Here is a 20,000-nt window from a genome sequence, read left to right as displayed (position 1 = left end):
TGAATCCATAATGGCGGCTAGAATTTTCCGAGAGCGCGAGAGCGAACAAACTCGAGCATGCGCAGCTCATGACAGTGCTCCTTTAATCACGGTGGTTGTTTCAGCGCTCAGGGGCCCCCTTTGGGGATTCTGTTATACAAGCTGGGTCATTCAAAGGCTCTTGGCTCTTGGGAAATTATTACTTATTGTTTAAATGGCCCCTCTTTGTGTTTTTTGTTTGGATTCCGTATTTAAGTTGTAAGTTGTTTACGGACTTTTTTGTAACTTACGAAGGTCGAGAGACCGAAACGTTTTATAAAGTTATATACATATTTTATCTTTTTAAACCAAAAGTTGTCCATTTTCGGTCTCTTTTTAACCAGTTTTTATCATTCACCGAATCGGGACTGTGAATCCCGGAGAAGATAAGTGTGACGCTAAAAAGGCCAGCCCTACATTATGACATAAGCATAATGTGATTTTATCTCGAGGCCCGTCATAGTTAAGTATTTAGGTGTGCCGTTTCATGGGGCAAGAGGCGTTGTCAATCATAGAGCTTAAGCCGATCAAGTGTGGTCAGATCGAATAACACCGAGGTTAAAGGCAAGATCAATTTTAATAACTCGTGGTTCTTCTCGCCTTCATTCCCATCGTGTTAAAATCCGAACACAGATTTCCGGTACTCTAGAAGAATCCCCCCCCCCCCCCCCATCCCCTTCCCGGGGAGGGTCTAGAGTTAGGTTTGTTTTGTGTTGATGGTGTTCAAGTTACTGAAGAAAAAACTACACAGTCAAGTGCTGTTCAGAAAAAACCGTCGTAACCTTGTTTATTATGGACTTTAAGATCTGCGACGGCGACAGTCGACGAAAACTGACGTCACCTCAAAATATAACTTGGCTCTATCACAAGTCATTCGAGATTATTCAGTCTCGTTCACGTCCTACAATATGGGCGAAATATCCTAAAAATGAATTGGTCCGAGTAGTTTCAGAGCGAACCTTGAGAGAGAATGAAAGATTCTCTGTTGCGTCCTTACTCCGTCGTCAAAACCTCAAATTCGGTGATTTTTACGTCGTCGTTATACAGAGGACCGCAAACGTACTTGCCAAACTCCGTGCTGATGTGCAGCGCGATTATTTATGCTCTTTTAACTAATGATATTATTGTTTTGTGGCGTCGTCGTTGGCGTAGACGCCGTGGTTCTTAAACTCCCTAATTTGTTTGGTTGACGGAAATCCGCGATCGAAGCTTAACTTCGAAATCAAACTCACCACTTAGAAGTTAACGATAGGTAACATTTGAATAATACTGCAAATATTCATAATCGCGTCGTCATTTGAACAAACAAGTCTTGGTTGATTCTTTGAAAATTCCCATATAAAAGCTTTTGTCATTATACCCTCAAATCAGGTCTTTGTACGACATAATTCATTTACATGACGCTTAAGTATTCTCGGCAAGTTTGTATCGGCCCATAGCCGGAATTTCTCGGTTTCGATTAATATTACGAACTTCATTCTTCACCATTACTTATTTTGTATACTCGTTGGATCGACAAGTGTTTTAATGTTGGATTCTTTTCAGTATTTCATAATGTAAATGTGACAGCTTTTATGGAGATATGAAACTGACGTGTTCATAGCAATGTAAAAATTACGGAATATCAAAAGGAGAACTTAAATACATGAGAAATATACCATCAATTAACCTATCAAAACACAAATCTCAATTTGTTCTTAAATGTCGTTAAATCGGTCGGAGCGTATTGTCATTAATATTAATTTTCACAAATTTGGTCACAGTGGCAATATTTTAATTTTATCATATAATTAAGTAGAAATTCAAGCATTTGGTAAATCGTCGCAATTGCTGCGGCCAAAGAAATGGCGTCCACAACCACTTCAAACCTTATCGAAGCTTTACTTCTTGTGGCGATTTGTATGGCTTCTGTTTTGGGAAATGCGCTTATGTTTGTTGTCTTCCTAAGAAGAAAACAACTGCGCACGATCTCCAATGGCTATCTTCTTAATCTCGCTTTTGCTGATTTATTGGTTTCTGTGCTCAACATGCCAGTAACAGTTGTGACGATTATGGAGCAAAGATGGATCTTTGGAGAAACCGCTTGCGATTTGTTGGGATTCACCACAATGCTGTCATTTGTTTCATCCGTCATGTCACTTGCTATGATCGCAATCAACAGATATTACTACGTGGTGCGGTGGAAAACGTACCATACAATTTTTACTCAGCGGAAGTCAGTACTGTTCGGATCAACTGTGTGGTTGCTATCTTCGCTTATATCCCTCCCTCCTTTGTTTGGCTGGGCAGATTATCGCTATATCCCTGGGAAATCCTACTGTTTTGTATTCTGGCCTTCCGACGTTTATTACATGTATTTCATGTTGACGATATGTTTCTTCGGTCCCCTTACAGTCATGTCTGTCTCATACTTTCACATTTTAAAATTTACGAGGCAATCAAGACAGCGAGTCGAACAACATAGAGAGGACAATCTTAAACCGTATAACTGGAGCAGAGAACAAGAAAATGGAAGAAAAATAAAGCGCTTTACTATGTCGCCGGAAGAAGTTCAAATAACCAATACTTTGTTGATAGTTGATGTTTGTTTTATGGTGTGTTGGGCTCCGTTTGCAATCACGATGTTTATTGATGTTTATCATCCCAACCCATTGCCAAGAGCCATTGACATTGGCACCCTTTTACTAGGTTATGCCAATAGTATGTGCAACCCTTTAGTCTATGGAACAAGGAATCAGGCCTTTAGAAGGGAACTATATCGCCTCTACAATGATTGTATCTCGCTGTGTTCAAGGAAAAGCAACGTTACAAGCCTTGAAGTGCCTCACAGTGGAACCACCGGAGAGGGCGAACCAGAATTGACCAAATTCTCACTGAGACTAGTTTGAACGAGCAAGAAACTAGAAACAATATTAATTTAGAGATCTTTTATCAAATTCAGTATTGGTGCAGTCAATGAACAGGGGCACCCAACATCAATTTCCGGAAAATATCTGTTCGGAAGACGCTTTGAGATCTAGAATTTTCGTAACTTTTTTTGTTGTAAAATTTCTTGCTTGCCTGCCTGTCCTAGGATTTTCGAACATCTAAAAAATTGTATGATTGCCCATTTTTAACGGATTTTTACCTCAAAAAGGTCACCTAGAATTTTCGGGAGCCTTTTTCCTGGCTAAATTTTTCGAAAAAGTAAGTTTTGATTCCTAAAGTTTTCGAACCACTAGACTTTCAGCTTGGAAATCCGAAGAGATGAAAACATTTTAGAGGATAAAAGTATGCCTATATCTACTAAAATACGTTAACAGAGCTATGTTTAAGTGGTTTTGAACTATATCCTCGTTGGGTGCCCCTGAATGAATATATTTTATGATGAAACAACAAGAGGTGTCCCAAATAAACAAAACATAGTGCATATTTGGCGTGCTGACTTGAACTGCATGATAGTTTGGTAAGAATCGGGTTTTTTTTTTCGTTTTATGATTCTTTTGTAATTTTGTCCAATGGCGCTTCCCTTTTGTCCGACCTAGCCGCCCAGACCCGTCACTTTGCAAAGAAAATGCAACAATTTGAACGAACTTGCATGATAATCCCTCGTATTCTTCCGGAGGAGTATATATCATCTCCGAAGCGTGTTAATTTGAAGCGTTGTAGAATTAGCCGGTCAAATGGAAAGCGCCCTAAGTAAAGAACTTAATATAATTTATTACACGAAAGGAAAATGTCCTTGAGAGGTACTTGACAAACGCAGGTTATTGGTATATTTCCAAAGATTGAAAAGGCTAAATATGTCAAATTACAATTTAAAAATATGTCGTTTTCTGTTAGTGTCAATTTCGCCATCTGAGTATCCTTACAATATAGTGGTTGCTGCCACTATCGCCAGGGTGGTCTACTTTTGAACACGTATTTATATTTGAAATAATTATTATTGAATTCAACTTCATCATAATGAAATATCAGAGCTTAGCACGCCTAGATGTTCTTCTCATTGAAATCCTCCACATTCGCTCTGATTGCGAAGGGCTAACCGCTGGAAACGTAAGCCAGTTTTTTTCACGTTGACAATTCGACCCTTACGAACTCTTTTTTAAAAAATCATTACTATAGAGTTTGTCACGATTTTAACATGAGTGTTAGAGTGTCTTAGAGCCATGATGAGAATTCTTTTTACTGACCTCTCTCAAAGCCACTGTGACTCGTTTTGAAAAAGAGACGAACAGCATTTTGAAAGAAAATAATTTCAGCAACGTTTCGTTTAGTGTACATGGACGGAAGTAACACGTTCAAAGAGCAACCTGCATTGATAAGCGGTCTGTACCTCCGTGGCAGTAATCAAAATTGGACAAGAATGAATCCTCGCCCAGAATCCGTTTTCCTGGCTGATAGCAGCTTTTGAATAATACCCCATTTTATTTGAGAGGTTATATCGATTATTTGGTCTAAGAAGAATATTGAGCAAAATACAATCATTTTGTCGGATCAGTTCTATGTCGGAAGAAAATGAAATTTGCTAGTTGATGCAAATTTACTTTTTACAATAATAGATGTCAGGAAAATCAAATACTTTCAACAAAATAAACAACTATTACATGAGACGAGTGACATATCATGAATAATCAAGATCGCGGTGAGACGCTTTGAATCGGCTAAAGATAACAGGCAGTCAGTGAAACTCCGGCTGTCGACGAACAATGATATTTTGTTGGCAGGGAGGAGAAGTGCGTGTAAATTCTTTTTTTTTTTTGCGGTACATATCCAGGCACTGTCAATGACATTTGCTCATCATTTTGAGCAGTTTGTGCCTGGATCTCTATGGATATTTATTTTGGCTTATTAAAAAGGGAAGTTGTATATTTTATTCCTGACATTTGTAGCGACAGCACTAAAAATGTGAATTGTTGGCTGTTGTCAAGATGAATAAGTTAAATAACTGCAATCAAATTCTGAAAATTGACTCTATCAAATTCTGCTTTGTAATATTAATTTGTTGAGCACTTTGAAGAAACTAGAACAACTGTGAAATGCGCCTCGACCAACTCTTTACCTATCGTGGGTACTCTTTAAGCTACCGCGTACTTGATTCATCTATCTTTCACTGGCGCCAAACGAAAGATTTCGCTGAAACAACTGTCCGTATGTATTTCTTATAACATTTCACTGGCAAACCTTTTGCTTGACCATTCCCTAGTCTTTTTAGGTTTGTGAAAACTCGATCATGTCCCTTTTTAATATGTTTTGTAAACTGTTTCTTTGCATTTTAATTTTTTTTTGTCTTTCAAAAGGGTCAGCCAACTTTTTCGGGAAACAAGGCCATTTGATGTTAGGTTGTGCAACGTACATTCTATTGTGTTGTTTGAACAATGAAATGAAGTCTATTTTCCCTTTGACTGAATTATTTGATTTTCGCCTTTACTATATTGCAAAGAATAGCTGGACTTTTCCCATTTTGACTTAACCTTTTTACCATTTCATGTTCCGTTTAGTGGATATTCGTTGTTATTCCGATCTCGCTTTGGATGGACTATCTACGTTTATCCTACATCATCTCAGCAAATATTGCTTACAGGAGCACCCAACGAAGGTGTTCCGCAAAGTATCTGTTCGGTTTGGGAATTCAGCTGGCTAGCAAGTTATTAATTTTCATGCTCTTTCGCTCAGGAAGCTTTCAATATTTTTTAGCATTTCAATCCGTGTTGACTGGGTGAGAACAGAAGAAGGTTACCGCTGGTTCAAGTTATCGCACGTTAAGAAAGAAACCTATTTTGACCGATTTGGCGAGTCGTTTAGATTCACGAGGTTCTTTGAGGGCTGGGAAACAGTCCCACAAAGTCGGCTGATTGGGAGTTCTCTTAACTATCTAGCTGGGAGCTGGAATTTCGCTCATAATCACCGTGGGAGTGCGGAACACCTTTTTTTCCCAGCAAAATTACAACTTGAAGTGTTTTATTAGCGTTTTCGTGTAAGTTTTTTCTGCGTACTATTATGCATTTTGAAACTAATTTTCGTTCACTTGGGGGCCCCTGTGCTTAACCGTTTGTGTAAGCACAAAATTATCGATTATCTACAAATTATTTACTATTCGTTCTCCTTAATACTTAAATTCGCCGCATTTTTTGTTTTAGCTTTCAGCTTGGAAACACTTGCCGCAGTCTTACAGTATATGAACTGACAAGGAAAATTTGAAGCCCGTTAAAAGGCCCATTTACACTACGGGAAATTGTTGGCACTGCTCGGGTAAAAAAGACGGGAACCAGAAAATGTGGTACTTGTTTCTCGTTTACACACCTCTTTCTCAGTTAAAAACGCTACTGTGAATCTGGAACGGGAGCCTGGCTAAAGTTTTTGACAAGCAGATAGTATACACGAGAACCCAGTGCGCATGCGGTACTTCTTATTAAACGTGGCCAATCTCGTACCCAGAGTCCTCAGGCTCTTTAGTTAGCGGGTTGTCGCCAGGAGAGACTGAGACGATTTCTAGATCGGCGCTTTTGAAGTTGTAACGTAACAGGCAATCAAAAACTTAACCGAATTTTTTTCGATTATCTCAGTCTGTTCTGACGACAGCCCGCTGATGATGACCAAAGAGCCTGATGGCACGGGATTGAAATATGACAAAAGAGAGGCTGCCATCCGAGGCGAATCAATTTTTTTGGTACGTGGAGTACCATTTTTTATCCGAGCAGTAAATAAATGCAGTATTCAAGGTTTCAACCTTATTTAACTGTTATTAACCGAGCTGGAGGTCTGTTCAGAGAATCTAATGACCTCGGGCGTGTGTACAGACCGAACGCAGTGAGGTCTGTGCACACGCCCAAGGTCATTAGATTCTCCCATACAGACTGACCAAGCTCGGTTAATAAGATGTTTATTATAAGGCAAACAAGAACGATTTCATTCGTTAAATGTACCTGGTTTGGGGGTACAAAGTGATATTTTTCTTGCGAACAGCGATGAGTGGCGATGATCTGAACTTAATTCTGCCAAAGTTTGCTGGTCCTCATTACCTTTTTTTCACATCATGCTTTTTGGCACTTCCATAATAAACTATTGGTAGAAGAAAATACTCAATATTTTTGCATTTTAGTTTGCAACTTTTTCACCTTAAAACATTACTGGTCTAGATGCCGGTCGACTAGATTGAAAAATCTGGACCGCGGTCAATATCCATTCGATTTCAGCCAATCAAATTCGTGAATTTGGGTAGTTCCTAGTCCCTGTGATATAGAACCATATAATAAATGATAATATCAACAAAAAATATCGATGCTACGCTGCTTGGTTCCTATTTGTCTGCTTTAATTCCAAAGTTCGTCTCATTTTTTGTTTTAGATCATTTTCAGCTACTGTCTTACAAAACAGTTTCTCTCTCTAAAAGGTGCCCTATGGATAAAAGTTCCACCTGTAGAATATTTGAGTTATTTCGATAGTTAAAACAACATAAGAAACAGGGAACTGTAGCTGCAACGAAGACAAAAGCGGCTGACATATAAAATGCAGGAGCGTAGGAATCCATTCTATCAGCAACAAAACCTACAAGGAATGGGAAGAAAATACACTCAAAGGTCATTATCTCGCAGGCTTATTCAAAAGGAAGATAAGACGAATGAAATAAACTATAATATAGCTCAAAGCGCGGGATAGTCAGGTTGGTTTAGTGGTCATATACTACTTGACGGCCATGCTTTTGTTGGATTAAGAGATGAAGTCTACGTATACAATTATGAACATTTGATTGGTTCTTTAACTGACCACGACCTCTTCGGCCCTGCTACGTTTAACAAAAACAATCCTACGGGGTTTTTTCAGTGGTCTTTATTTATCTCAATTTTGCATTATTTCAATGCTTACCGGCAATGGGTGGCCCTGCAGCCATACTCGGTGACGTGACTCCGAGCCAGAGGCCGAAAGCCCTTGAAGTGAAATGACTTTTCACGCAGCCAATGACCTGAAAGTTAATAGAGGAACCATAGCAACCGTCACAAAATCCGAACACCAAAGAGTAGGCAACAAGCTGGTAATATGTGCTAGCAAAAGGAAGCAGGCACATTGCACCACTGATGATGTACAAAGCTCCCTGAGTAATGGCTTGAGCAGTGATGAATTTCAAGTCGCACACTCGGCCAGTAGTAATTCTTGCTACCGCTGAAGCGAGACCCATGTAACAGAAGAACATAGCAGATTTATCAGCTGATAGTCCTTGCTGCTCAGCATACTTTACCTGTGTTAAAAAAGTGATTTTAATAAACAGGTTGTAACTAGTTAAATTAATTAAATTCCGAAAGATATTTCAACATGCACTGTTTCGGCGTTAATTGCTTTACTGTGTTTGGTGACTAACTTAATTGTTGAAAGATATAGAAGTAATCCTAGCACATTTCTTTCATTTAACTTAAATGTCACGCACGACATTCGTAACCAATCAGGCTCCAGTTGTTCAAACGATGGATAGCGCTATCCGGCGAATAAATCACCATCCACTGGATAACTCAATTGGTTTTGCTAGTGTTTATCCTCTGGATAGTGATTTTTTCGGTGGATAGCGCTATCCATCGTTTGAACAACTGGGGCCAGAAATAAAAGAGAAATCAATCACAACTTGCTAGCACGTTTTGCGTTCAAATTGGTTCAAGTGGCTCGTGTTGAGCCCTTTTAATAAGCTGCGGAAGAATAAAACTATTTTCTTTCACAAATTGTTCACACCTATCAAATAGACATTTCCAATGAGTCCCACCCAGAAGGCGGGGGGGGGGGGGGGGGTTTGGTCCTTGTTCCCTTTAAAAATTTGCACGTGTTCCTTTGTTCCGAAAATTACTTTCAAACTTGTTCCCACCTTTTTGATCCCTAAAATTGTTTTTGTTCCCTTGTTCCCTAATTTGTCACAACACCAATGCTATATGGAAAGCAATTCGTAGTTGTATTCCCAAGAAATCAGCTCCTCAGAGAACTTTGGGTAGGACTTAATGATTTGAATAACTTCTTTGCAAGCGATGGCAGAAGGACAACCGAGAAAATTAAAAACCTGTCCAGGAGCCCATCACCCGGAGCGTGCAACTTACCTATTTTCGTGCAACGGCGTTTTCACAAGTAAGGTTATTTTTAGGTACGCCTTTCCCGCGAATTAGTTTTCAAAAGCCAATCAGAAGCGGTGCATAATTAATAATAAACTGTTATTAATTATGCACCGCTTCCGATTGGCTTTTGAAAACTAATTCGCGGGAAAGGCGTATCTAAAAATAACCTTACTTGTGAAAACGCCGTTTCACAGACGCTGTATGGAAGTTGCACGCTCCGGGTGATGGGCTCCTGACCTGTCTGCGAAAAACACACTTCTACCTTCGTCGACCCTCGCGTCATAAAAGCATAAAAGACAGTCTCCCTGCCACCTTGCCTTCAATTACATCTATTATCAATGCTCTTTTCCATTTTTCGCACTTTCCTATTGCTTGGTAGACTTTAATGGTGATACCAATCCCGAAAGATGGCGACCATGAAGTTCCTAGCAATATTAGACCTATTTCGCTATTGCCTGTGCTTTCAAAGATCTGTGAAAGAGTCGCCCACGACCAGTTAACATCTACTAAATAAATCAACGCCTGACGCCCAAGCAATGTGGAAATAACTTGAGAAGTGGAACTCTACGGAATCATCTATAATACAAACAACTGATGCTATCCTAGAGTCTATAGATAGGAAACAGTTAGCCGCCGTTGTTTTGCTAGATATGAGCAAAGCTTTCGACGGTAAAAACCATCATGTATTCTCATTGATAAGCTTCAGGATGTTGTTCTCCCTGCCGTTGACTGGTTCCTTAGTTATCTTCAGTCACGCTAGCAAGTAGGGACTCACCAACAAAACTTGTGGGTTGTACAAACCCAAGAATGCCACTCCACAGCAGACTGTCCAAGTAACGAGGGTTGGGTTTGTGAAAATGTCTCTGCACCAAGTCGATTGCTTTTTACCCATCACTATATCGCGTGTTTCAGTATTCACTAACTCCTCCGAAGTTGAAATCTCTTGAGCCGTGCGCCTATCATAAACTAAAGCTAGCAGGCAGATCACTGAAGCCATCCCAGCCATGGCTATGAACGTGTTTCTCCAACCTGTGGTATCCAGTAACAACTGTAGAAGTGGACCCATTACGAGCGCTCCCCCTGCAGGTCCACAGCTTACAATACCTGTGGCCAGAGCGCGCCTTTTCAAGAAATATCGAGGAACGACAACGAAGCTGGCGGTGTAGACACAACACGTTCCAAAACCTACGATGACGCTGTAAGTTAAGTACATACAGAAGATGTTCGGAGCTTGTGAGGTTAAAAGGAGACCCAGAACACAAGTAACTCCGCCAAATATAGCAGTAAGGCGACATCCATAGCTATCACAAAGATTAGCAGCTACTGGTCCAAGCAGACTGCTAATTGACATGTGCAATGATCCAACCCAGGCTGTAGAAAAAAAAGAAAAGAAAAAGAAAACAGGGAAAACAGCAGCCACCGTTACGATCTTAGGAAGATAATTAGATCATTTTCGTCCTCTTTGTTTTTCCTGTTTCTGCTTTTGCTGTTAATTAGGTTTATCACATATGCCGAAACATAATTACTGAATGCTGATTGGCTGAGACGGAGGACATTTTTTCCTTAATTATAATCGCGAGGGCACTTTTGGGGATTACTTGATCCTGATTGGTTAACGGTTGCTTTTTCTGATCAAGCGAACTGAGTTACATTTACAAAAGAATCTTCTAGGTTCTAACTCCGATTAAACTGCTTTTTGCAAATGTCCACAGATAAAATACATTTTAAGCGCTATTTCTGTTCGCAGCAACGATTTATTGAATTGAAGTCTAACCGAATGAAAGCGTGTTAAGTTGATTGTCATTTGTCGCGGCATTGGACGGGTTTCCTTCAATACTTTTGCCCTTTATGTGATAAACATGTAATCGCAATGTGCCCTCGTGCATTTAAGGACTAATTTCATGCGTCTTTTCAAATTTTTCCACTTTTGTGAAAACTTTAAAAAGACGCTTGAAATTAATCCTTAATTTCCCCAGGGCACATATACTTTGGTATTTTCATTACGCACCGAAAGAATTAAGAATATTGCACCATAAATAAATTAATCATAAAAATTGCAATTTCCTGGATTGTGATTGGTTATTCACTTGCCAAGTTGTTATCGGACACGGGGCGGTTGCTGGAAGCCTGGTTAGAGCTAACCTTTGGTTTAGGTGTCTCCCTAGAATATTTGCGAATACCCTCACTACAGGGCACGAGTTACAAAAAGAAACCTAGTTAATTTCTCTTAAAATTTCCCTGTAGAATTTTACCAGTATAGGTACCGATATAATAAGGCTTAATATTTTTTGGGTTTCAATTTTTGGATTATCGCCGTTACCATGGCAACATCACATCTAACGACAGGCAGATATATTCTTGTATTTGGCCTAAATTCCTTAATATTTATAGTTTCCTTCGGTGAATTCTACTTTATTCCTTGCCAGATTATGGTATTGCCTGACATTTTGAAGTGGTAAAAAGTCGAGGTCGTTCAGATGGTTTTGCCAATATTCTGTAATTTGTCATTTTTCTTAATATATTCGATTAGCTCTGACAGATTTTCACAACTATAGGTCATTTGATAGGAACTGTATGTGGTTAGAACTGAACCAATTTTTGAAAAAATTACCGTAGGGAACGCGAGAAAATTAGCTGTCAATTTTACAGATTTGGTCACGCTGACGTCACAAAAATCAGAAAAACACGTCGCGCGATTCCGGCTTTACAGGCCATACTAGTGCCCAGCTTGCACGCGGCCCTAAAACTCTTGGGGTATTCCTTAACAAAACCTATAGGCTTCCGTGGTATTTAACGCTGGTTAGCGTTAACCACACTTCGAGCAACGCGGGCCAGTTTGTTATCGGACAGTTCAATAAGCCAATCACATTCAAAGTTGTAGTTTAAATCAACTAATCACAACCGTGGTTTCAATCACCGTAGAAACAGTGTACAGACCCCTAAATTGGGGCATTCTTTCTTTCAGAAGGACATTAAACAATTTACGCCTCCTTTGTCAGTCTTTTAATGCAAATTTTCCCTTTTTTTCATAACTAGGCTCTTCTTCATTTCTCGGAAACGGTAATTTTTATGATTAATTGGTAAGAGGACTTCGTGTCATCCAATTCGGTCTGTAATCGTACTGGTGATTAAGAAATCGGATTCCGATCTTGTTAGCCGTATGATTACAGACCAGATTGGATTCCACTCAGACGTATTACCATTACTTACTAGCTTACAAAATTTCACCACGCAAGCAGATTGCGCACGCATATAGAAACACCTATTCCTAACCGAGGCAGCGTTTACACGAACGCGTAACGTACCGCATCGTTTTCGATGCGGTTATGCCTTCTGTTTACACGAGACCGTTGGCGAAACCGGGTGGATTTGAAAACGCTACCAAGAGTGGAGCGTTTTCAAAACGAGACGGCTTCATCTGTCGTGTGAACGGCGAAACGGCATCGATTTGAATACGGTTACTATTATAGCGCGAAATTTGCATTTTTCGATTCAAAATGGTTAATTTTTGCACGTAGTGCAGCGCTCGCCTATACCATCACGACTTTGATTTTCTGGCGAAATTGGTTCCGTGTAAACACTTCCAAACCGCATCGATTTTGACGCGGTTTCGAAGTAGTGAAAACGTGCCGATGTGAAACTGTGTTCGTGTAAACGCTGCCCGAGTTCGAGTGCCGCATTGTTTGGCACGAACTTTCTGAACGAGATCTTTGAAAATGTTATTAGCAGGTCGTGCTGTTGAATGCAACCCGCTGAATTGGCCAATCATCTAAGAGAGATATAATGAAATTCACAATCTATCCGCTCTAATTTATTAGTTTCCTCACACTGTAATAATTTCAGCCATAATTAGTAGGCCAAGGCTTTTTCAATTTTTGAGATTTTTCATTAAGCTCGGAGTACTTGTGGTTTATCTCTTCGCCCTCTCTCATTCCGGCTTTCTATAGTTCCCGATATTTTTATTTAATACCCTGCAATATTTCTCATATATCTTTTGATGTTTTTTGGCATTAGGTTCCTCCGCAATTTCAATATGTCCTTTCAATCCTGTATTGTCTACGGTACAATTCGGGGAAAATGTCATTTGAATCGTGATTGCACTTTCTCATTTTTTTTCTTTTATGCAGGGTTCTGAAAAATCTTGTTTCCTCACGCTGACAATTGTGACAGGTGGACAGTCTGTAAGTTGTTCTATTTGTTTAATAACAATAATAAATGATAACAATAATTAACGAAGGAAGCTTAGAAGAAAGAGTGAAAAAAATTGTGATGAGATGTAACATAATTGTCCGAAGATATAGGCATAATTCGCAGTAATTATTATTATTTCCAAGACTCACCCGTAGTTGCTTTGTCCTCTTGAAAATAACTCTGTAGAGGTGGGAATAGAACACCGAAGCTGTAACAATATCCCATTAACACGACATTGCAAAATGTTCCCGCAAGGCAAACCATATATGATTTGAAGCTATCAGGTTGTATTTCAAGCCCCGGTAGCTTGCACTCATCTCGCTCGGTCAACTTACACGACTCACTATCGTCCGTGGTACCCTGGTACTTTACCAAAAGCTTTTTGTTATGGTCTCTGGCCATTTTCCTCTCGCTTGCATTAAATATGTTTCTATATCGATATAATTAAGAATTCAAGTGGTTTATAAGTTGACTGTCAAATCACGTGTTGATTCGCTGCTTTGATAATTTGATGTTAACTTTTCTTTTAGTTTCTTAGTGGAAAGTTTCCGGTGAAGGCGAAAATTGCTGAGCGCCAAGTGCTCCAAGGTATCATTTCTACCTTATTTGAGCCAAAAGCAAAATGAAAAATGGTATGACATCTTGTGTTTGCTTTAATACTTCAATAACAGGGAATCTCTTGAAGTTAAAGTCTCACGACTTGTTCATTTCTAATTTTATTCTACGGCTCGGTTGATATGGAGAAACAATTCGCCAACTCGAACAAGGCTATGCGAGTCAAATTTCTTTCCTACAAAAATGCCGTTTACCCGAAGAACGAAAAGTTATAGCTCACCTGGAAAGCTTATCCACCTAGCAAGATTTCTTTTTTTTCGAAGATAGAGTCCCCCACCAAAACATGACACTTTTTCCCCCCAGATAAATGCCTTGGCTAGGCTAACCGGGTCAACTCACTATCGGGTCGGCTGTTCAAAGCTCCTCCTGAGTCTTCAGACGGCGAGCTCTTCACTCGGATGTACATGGAAACAGTATTGTAAGGTAAACGCTGGATAACGTTGACTTGATTAGGAGTGTTATTTAACTCTTTACCTACTTTTTCACATAAACATAGCCTGATATTTTCGTCCCTTTCTTCTTACAAGCTCTTTCCAACTTTTATTCTTATAAAATTAATCAAGTTAAAAACTACAGATATACTAACGAAGGAAAGTGACGTTGTTTAGTATTTAAAAATTATTCGCCGAAGGCGATGTGATTATCGGTGAATATTGAGCCTGAGGCGAATAATTGTTTTAGTATAAATACACAGGTGATTATTTCAAAAAAGAGAAAAAAAAAACACTTCAACGCGAAATCATCTTCACTTACAGTGGCAAAACGACTACTGGCAGCCATTTTGTCCGTCGAGATGATTATCTGCTGATAATCCGAGATAGCGAGCCAATGAGAGCGCGCGATTTTGTATAATCACCTGTGTGTTTAGACTAATGAGTATTATTAAAAACTGGATCATTGGATAATGCAATTCCAGAGTTTTGATTGGCTAAGCCATCATGGGTTATGAGCCATTATACCATGATCGACAAACACGGCAAGCATGTGCGTGATTTTTTGGGCCTTTTTATTTTTATTGTAGTCTAGTTTTCTATATTTTGGGGGCGTTTTTAATAAAACAATTATTGGCTATCTATCATCTCATATCCAACGCGCGCTCATGGAATAATTGTTAAATATTCACATAATGCAGCACCCTGTCAGCAGAGCCCTTTTTAACTCTACGAGAAAGAAAGGACTCTGCAGAGATCGTGTCAAGTCTTTATTGTACGGTATTCGCAAGCTGCTGCTTGGAGACAGTGTCAAACCCAGGCCAAGCTTCGATCGCACTTCTAGACGTCATATTGATTTTCGTACTGAAGGCTGGATTTTGACCTTTGCTTTGTCAAATATATGATGCGCGCTTCCTAAACCGGTTTGACCGGAGTGACACAGTCATGCAAAAGGCCTATACACACAAAGTGGCCAGTGTATCATTACGACATTACCACTCAACCAAAGCATCAAACTTGGCCTTGCAAGGTCGTTCAACACCCAAGCCAAAAGAGTTTACTATTATTAACTCAAGATGTACAGTTCTCGTTGTTATCACTTCTCAAGTGATGACATCTTGAGACAACCGATAATATACAGTGGAACCTGTATATAACGGCCCTTTATTAAGCGGCCACCCTCTGTTAAGTAGCCAGATTTCAAAGTTCCGGTTTTTTGCTCATACAAACGCTGTATTTGTTACCTGTATTAGGCGGCCACTTCTATTAAGTGGCCGCGGCCACCCTGTAGCAGTCCTATATTTGTCTTTCTTTGTTATTATTTTTTACCCGTTTTAAGCGGCCACCATTTTATGCAATATTTTATTGTGTTTAAAATGCGATCCATCCTCATTTCAAAGAAATAACACATACAAAGCTATTGTAAGCTGTTAATCGGCCGCATAGTATCATTAACGCTTTCCAGATGTCCGCAATGTTCTGAAGTGACCGTCGTACAAAATCACGAGAGCAAAAAAAATGTCCGTTTTTAATATACTTCACTCTTAAACTAGCTTGTTTGTCAGTCATGTGATGGATAATGAATCGCCTTCAAACGTATACTCGCATGGGATTTCCAAACCATAACCTCCTCCTCTGTTAACTCACTTCGATGCTTTAAAGTGCCCCTGTGATAAAAAAAAAAAACACTTCCTTTTTTCCTTCAGATTTTGAAAGTGTGTTTGTTTAACACCTTACTTGCAAAATTTTGAGCTTTGATTTTTATCCAAAGGCCGTTTACTTTGAGTGTAAGTTTTGGATTTTCACGGTCCGCCATTACTCACGTTCAAAACTGACCGATTGGACCTCAGAGGGTTGGGTCCAGGGAAAAGTGACGTCAGAGGCGCACTAGCTTAAAATTTCAGCGTGTGAACGCAGCTTATTATATATGCAAAGCGTGAGTTTAAAAGTCTGAAAGCCCAAAACCCCCGTGCTGCATATTAATTCTGCGGCGTACACACGTATTGCATTCTTAAACTAGTGAGCCTTTGACGTCATTTTCTCCTCGATCCAGCTCTCTCAAGAACATAATGTTAGTAATGGCGGACCATTAAATAGGAAAATTAAGTTAAAATAAAGAGGTGTCTTTTTGAAATCAAGGCTAAAAACGTGGGTCACTTAGTGTTTTGTCAACATAGTTTTGAAATCCAAAGAAAAATATGAATTGATTTTTTGCTCACATATTATACCGTTAACAAAGTGGCAATTTTGTTTAAAGTATTAATCGCTTGAAAGAGTGTTGATTGTCCCAGTGTTTCCTTGCATGATGCGTTTTTGTATGGTGCGCCTTTAAAATTGAGATAAGACCACACCCAGTCAGTATTTTTAGTGATCCTGTATTAAGCGGCCAGTTCCTCAAGTCCCGAACTTCATATTTTACGTATACATACATGCAATATTTATTTATTTGTTTATTATATACTCAAAAGATCATCCCATTTCTGATTGGTCATTTACGATTGCATTAATAGGTTGTAAGCTGAAATATCTGACAATGCACCATGAATTATGTTCATTTATTATCTTTTGAAAGTTCTCAAATAGACCTCTTTACAGTTGTGTGCCTAGTTACCTGACCTTTAAATGAAAGTGAGGCTGATGTTGACCATACCTCCATCTTTTCTTATGTTAATGATGTTGTTGTCATGCTAATTAGTAAGTAGTAGTGAGGTTTCTATCAAACTGCAAGGTCAACTCCAGCCTCACTTTCACTCATAGGCCAGGTAACTAAGCACACAACTGTAAAATGGACTATTGCACTTGCCTCACGGCTCGATAAACTTTCAAAACATCACTCAAGCCCATAAATCACATAATACACGAACGGTTTTTATTTGCTATTTACTCAAAATTACTCCACGGACATTAGGAATTATTCTAGAAGATGAAAATACTAGAGAATACAATCGCATGTTGTCTTGATTGCTATGCAGCGAAAGAGATTTAATTAATCAAAGTGGCTCCCCAGAGTATTTGCGAATACCCTCACTACAGGGCAAAAGGAAACCCAGTTAATTTCTCTTAAAATTTTCCCTGTAGATATTCACCAGTATAAGTCCCGATATAAGAACATATAATAAGGCTTACTTTTTGAGTGTCAATTTTTGGATTAAGGCCGTTACCATGGCAACATCAGGCAGACGTATGTATTCCTATTTTAGCTCAAATTCCCTAATATTTATACTTTACGTCGGTGATTTTTTTTAATATTCTTTGCAACATTATGGAAATGATATTGCCTGATACTTTGAAGTGCTAAAAATGAAAGGTCTTTTAGACGATTTTGCCACTATTATGTAATTTGTCTTAATATATTTGATTAGCTCTGACAGATTTTAACAAATATAGGGTATTTTATAGGAACTGTATGTGGTTAATTAGAACTCAGCCAATTTTCAAAGAAATTTACCGAAGGGAACGCGAGAAAATTAGCAGTTAATTTCACAGATTTGGTCACGCTGACGCCACAAAAATCTGAAGAACACGTACAGAACAATGCAGTAAAATGCTTTTTGGGAATTTGATTCTATTCTTATGAAAAACTTGTGAGGCCATTTTCTATTGTTTTGTACACCAACATGGCCGTCTCATCACGTGGATGAAAACCAAGAATTGTAACCCACAATTTATTGGTTTGTAATGGACGACAATAATTTTTGTTATTCTCACTGCCCGCCTCCAATAATTTGTGGGTTACAATAGCCCTTTTCACGGTTAGTTTTTCTTATTTGCATTACAATGTAATCTAACGTGGATGCGAGGCAATTTCGGGTTAAAACTACAAAATAGCCCGAAATTGCCTCACATACTAGATTATATTGTAATGCAAATGAGAAAAACTCACCGTGAAAAGGGTTATTATTATCAATATACAAGGGCCCCCAACGACAAATTTGTTGTAAAATGTATTATTATACCCCAGTTAATGAAAATAAATGTTATTAAGGCATTTTCAGGTGTTTTTCAGTGTTGCCGGGAAAACATTATCTGTTCCTTTTTCCCAGCAAGACACACAAGAAATTTCCCAGCCAGCTAGATAGATAAAATTGGTTGGTTTCCCAGCCAGCTGATCAAATTTATTTCCCAGCCTGGAATTCCGTGCGCTTTCAAATCCCTCGATCCAAAACGACCGAACAAAAGCGACAAAACCGGGACAAAACAGGTTTTTTCCGCAAGCGCAATCACTCTGACCAGCCGTCGTATGTTTGTGACTACTCTCTGGGAGAGGGAAGGGGTTCTCTTTATTATTTTGTATTTATTTATTTATTTATTTTTTAGTCGTCCTCAGTCTTCAGTCTACAGCCAGCTCGGGTTGAAATGCTAGAAAAAGTCAGTAATTCCCAGGCAAAACCTCTATCAATAAAATTTCCCAGCCAGCTCATCGAAACACCTGTATTTTTGCCAGCCAGCAAGATTCCTCTGGGGAACAGATAATGTGAGGAACAGATTCGTTGGGTACCCCCTTCACTTAGCTTGTATTATTAAAACTTGCTTTCTTGATATCATTTGGCCTTGTTTATTGATAATAATGATAATGACATGACGTTTTTCGGGAAGCTGTTTATTTGCACCCTTGTAGTGTTACGGGCCGCAAATGACACTACGCGGGCGCAAATAAACAATATTCCCGAAAAAAGTCCTGTTATTCCCTTATTGGCATTCGTTACAATCCAATAATTTGTGGGTGACAATAGGCCTTATACATGATAACGAAATATGCTCAAAATTCACCACCAAGCCTCATTTGCACAAAGTTATTCTCATTATCTGGACATGAAATATTGTCCTCAGGTGGATTTTCTTTAGAGGTTTGCTCCTTTGGCATTTAGCTCATGTTAAAATTTACAAGTCGAGGCTTGCTGGTGAAATTAGGTAGTCAGACGTTATCGCGCATAAGGGCTGTTGTCCCTCATAATGATCGAATAGTGTATGTATTTTCTATTTGTATGAAAGGTATTGAGAAAAAGGATAATGGTTGCGGCTTTAACACTCAGACTAGCGTTAAATCAAGTTCTATTGTTCAGTGTTCCCTTAGGTATTCAACACCAGTGCGTTGACACTAGAGTACTGTCAACACTAGTGTTACACTGTGTTTCTCTCAAGTGTGACCGCAAGCAAAGTCTGCGCAACGCCCACTGAATTTACATGATTAAAGCTGTTCCCTTCGGAATTGCCTATGGGTGGTTTTCACGTGACGTCATCGCCACGCTGTTGGTGGACAAAAAGAAAAGTTCTCTCATTAGCTCCTTTTGTTCGTCCACCAGCAATTCTTCATTGCAACATTGTTATTTGTGTCTCTAGAGATGGTTTGCAAACCACTTATAGAAAATTGCATATTTATAAGGAGTTTTGCAGAGCATTCATTTTCTCTATCGCAAAGTAGTCTACGAGTTATGCGCTGGGTTGTTTAAAGCTTATTTCGAATCCGTTCGTGATGTCTGACATCAAGGAAGACGAAAGAATAGACGACACAAGAAGATAACACGGTGAGTTTGCGACTTCCGAAAACCATGTGTTGGTTCAGCACGTTTTGGGCTTTTTTAATATTAAAGTCAACTCAATTTGATCTTCAGGGAAAGAAACTCGAGGCAAAACAGGCGCTCGACACAGACACGGTCCAACTAAAATACAAAGGAAA

General features: G+C 39.1%; 2 protein-coding genes across 3 annotated transcripts; one reads left to right on the top strand and one right to left on the bottom strand.

Annotated features, from left to right (window-relative positions):
- Positions 1-1,754: 1,754 nt before the first annotated feature.
- LOC138042552 (melatonin receptor type 1B-like) lies at positions 1,755-3,427 on the top strand. Its single transcript, XM_068888479.1, has one exon. The coding sequence runs from the start codon at positions 1,863-1,865 to the stop codon at positions 2,904-2,906; it is 1,044 nt and encodes a 347-aa protein (XP_068744580.1). The 5' UTR covers positions 1,755-1,862; the 3' UTR covers positions 2,907-3,427.
- Positions 3,428-7,290: 3,863 nt separating this feature from the next.
- Positions 7,291-13,691, bottom strand: LOC138042551 (monocarboxylate transporter 12-like). 2 transcript variants are annotated; one of them, XM_068888478.1, is made up of 5 exons: positions 13,613-13,689; positions 13,427-13,457; positions 9,862-10,457; positions 7,864-8,233; positions 7,291-7,545 (listed from the first exon to the last, which is right to left on the bottom strand). In XM_068888478.1, the coding sequence occupies exons 3-5, from the start codon at positions 10,435-10,437 to the stop codon at positions 7,364-7,366; spliced, it is 1,128 nt and encodes a 375-aa protein (XP_068744579.1). In that variant the 5' UTR covers positions 10,438-10,457; positions 13,427-13,457; positions 13,613-13,689; the 3' UTR covers positions 7,291-7,363. The 2 variants fall into 2 exon arrangements, with proteins under 2 accessions (XP_068744579.1, XP_068744578.1); XM_068888477.1 differs by having other exon boundaries at positions 13,427-13,691.
- Positions 13,692-20,000: the final 6,309 nt, after the last annotated feature.

The sequence above is a fragment of the Montipora capricornis genome, chromosome 3 (assembly GCF_036669925.1).
Source record: "Montipora capricornis isolate CH-2021 chromosome 3, ASM3666992v2, whole genome shotgun sequence".
Taxonomy (NCBI): domain Eukaryota; kingdom Metazoa; phylum Cnidaria; class Anthozoa; order Scleractinia; family Acroporidae; genus Montipora; species Montipora capricornis.
Note: the sequence above shows the minus strand (reverse complement) of the source record. Positions and strands in the feature narration are given on the sequence as shown.

What these genes read in the sequence shown, in the direction of transcription:
- LOC138042552 (XM_068888479.1), top strand. Translation starts at nt 1,863, where the DNA reads ATGGCGTCCACAACCACTTCAAACCTTATCGAAGCTTTACTTCTTGTG.
- LOC138042551 (XM_068888477.1), bottom strand. Translation starts at nt 13,679, where the DNA reads ATGGCCAGAGACCATAACAAAAAGCTTTTGGTAAAGTACCAGGGTACC. An exon ending in AGAGGACAAAGCAACTACGG is followed by an intron (nt 10,458 to 13,426) that starts GTGAGTCTTGGA and finishes TTTTTTCTACAG; the next exon opens with CCTGGGTTGGATCATTGCAC. An exon ending in ACAACCCACAAGTTTTGTTG is followed by an intron (nt 8,234 to 9,861) that starts GTGAGTCCCTAC and finishes TTTTTAACACAG; the next exon opens with GTAAAGTATGCTGAGCAGCA.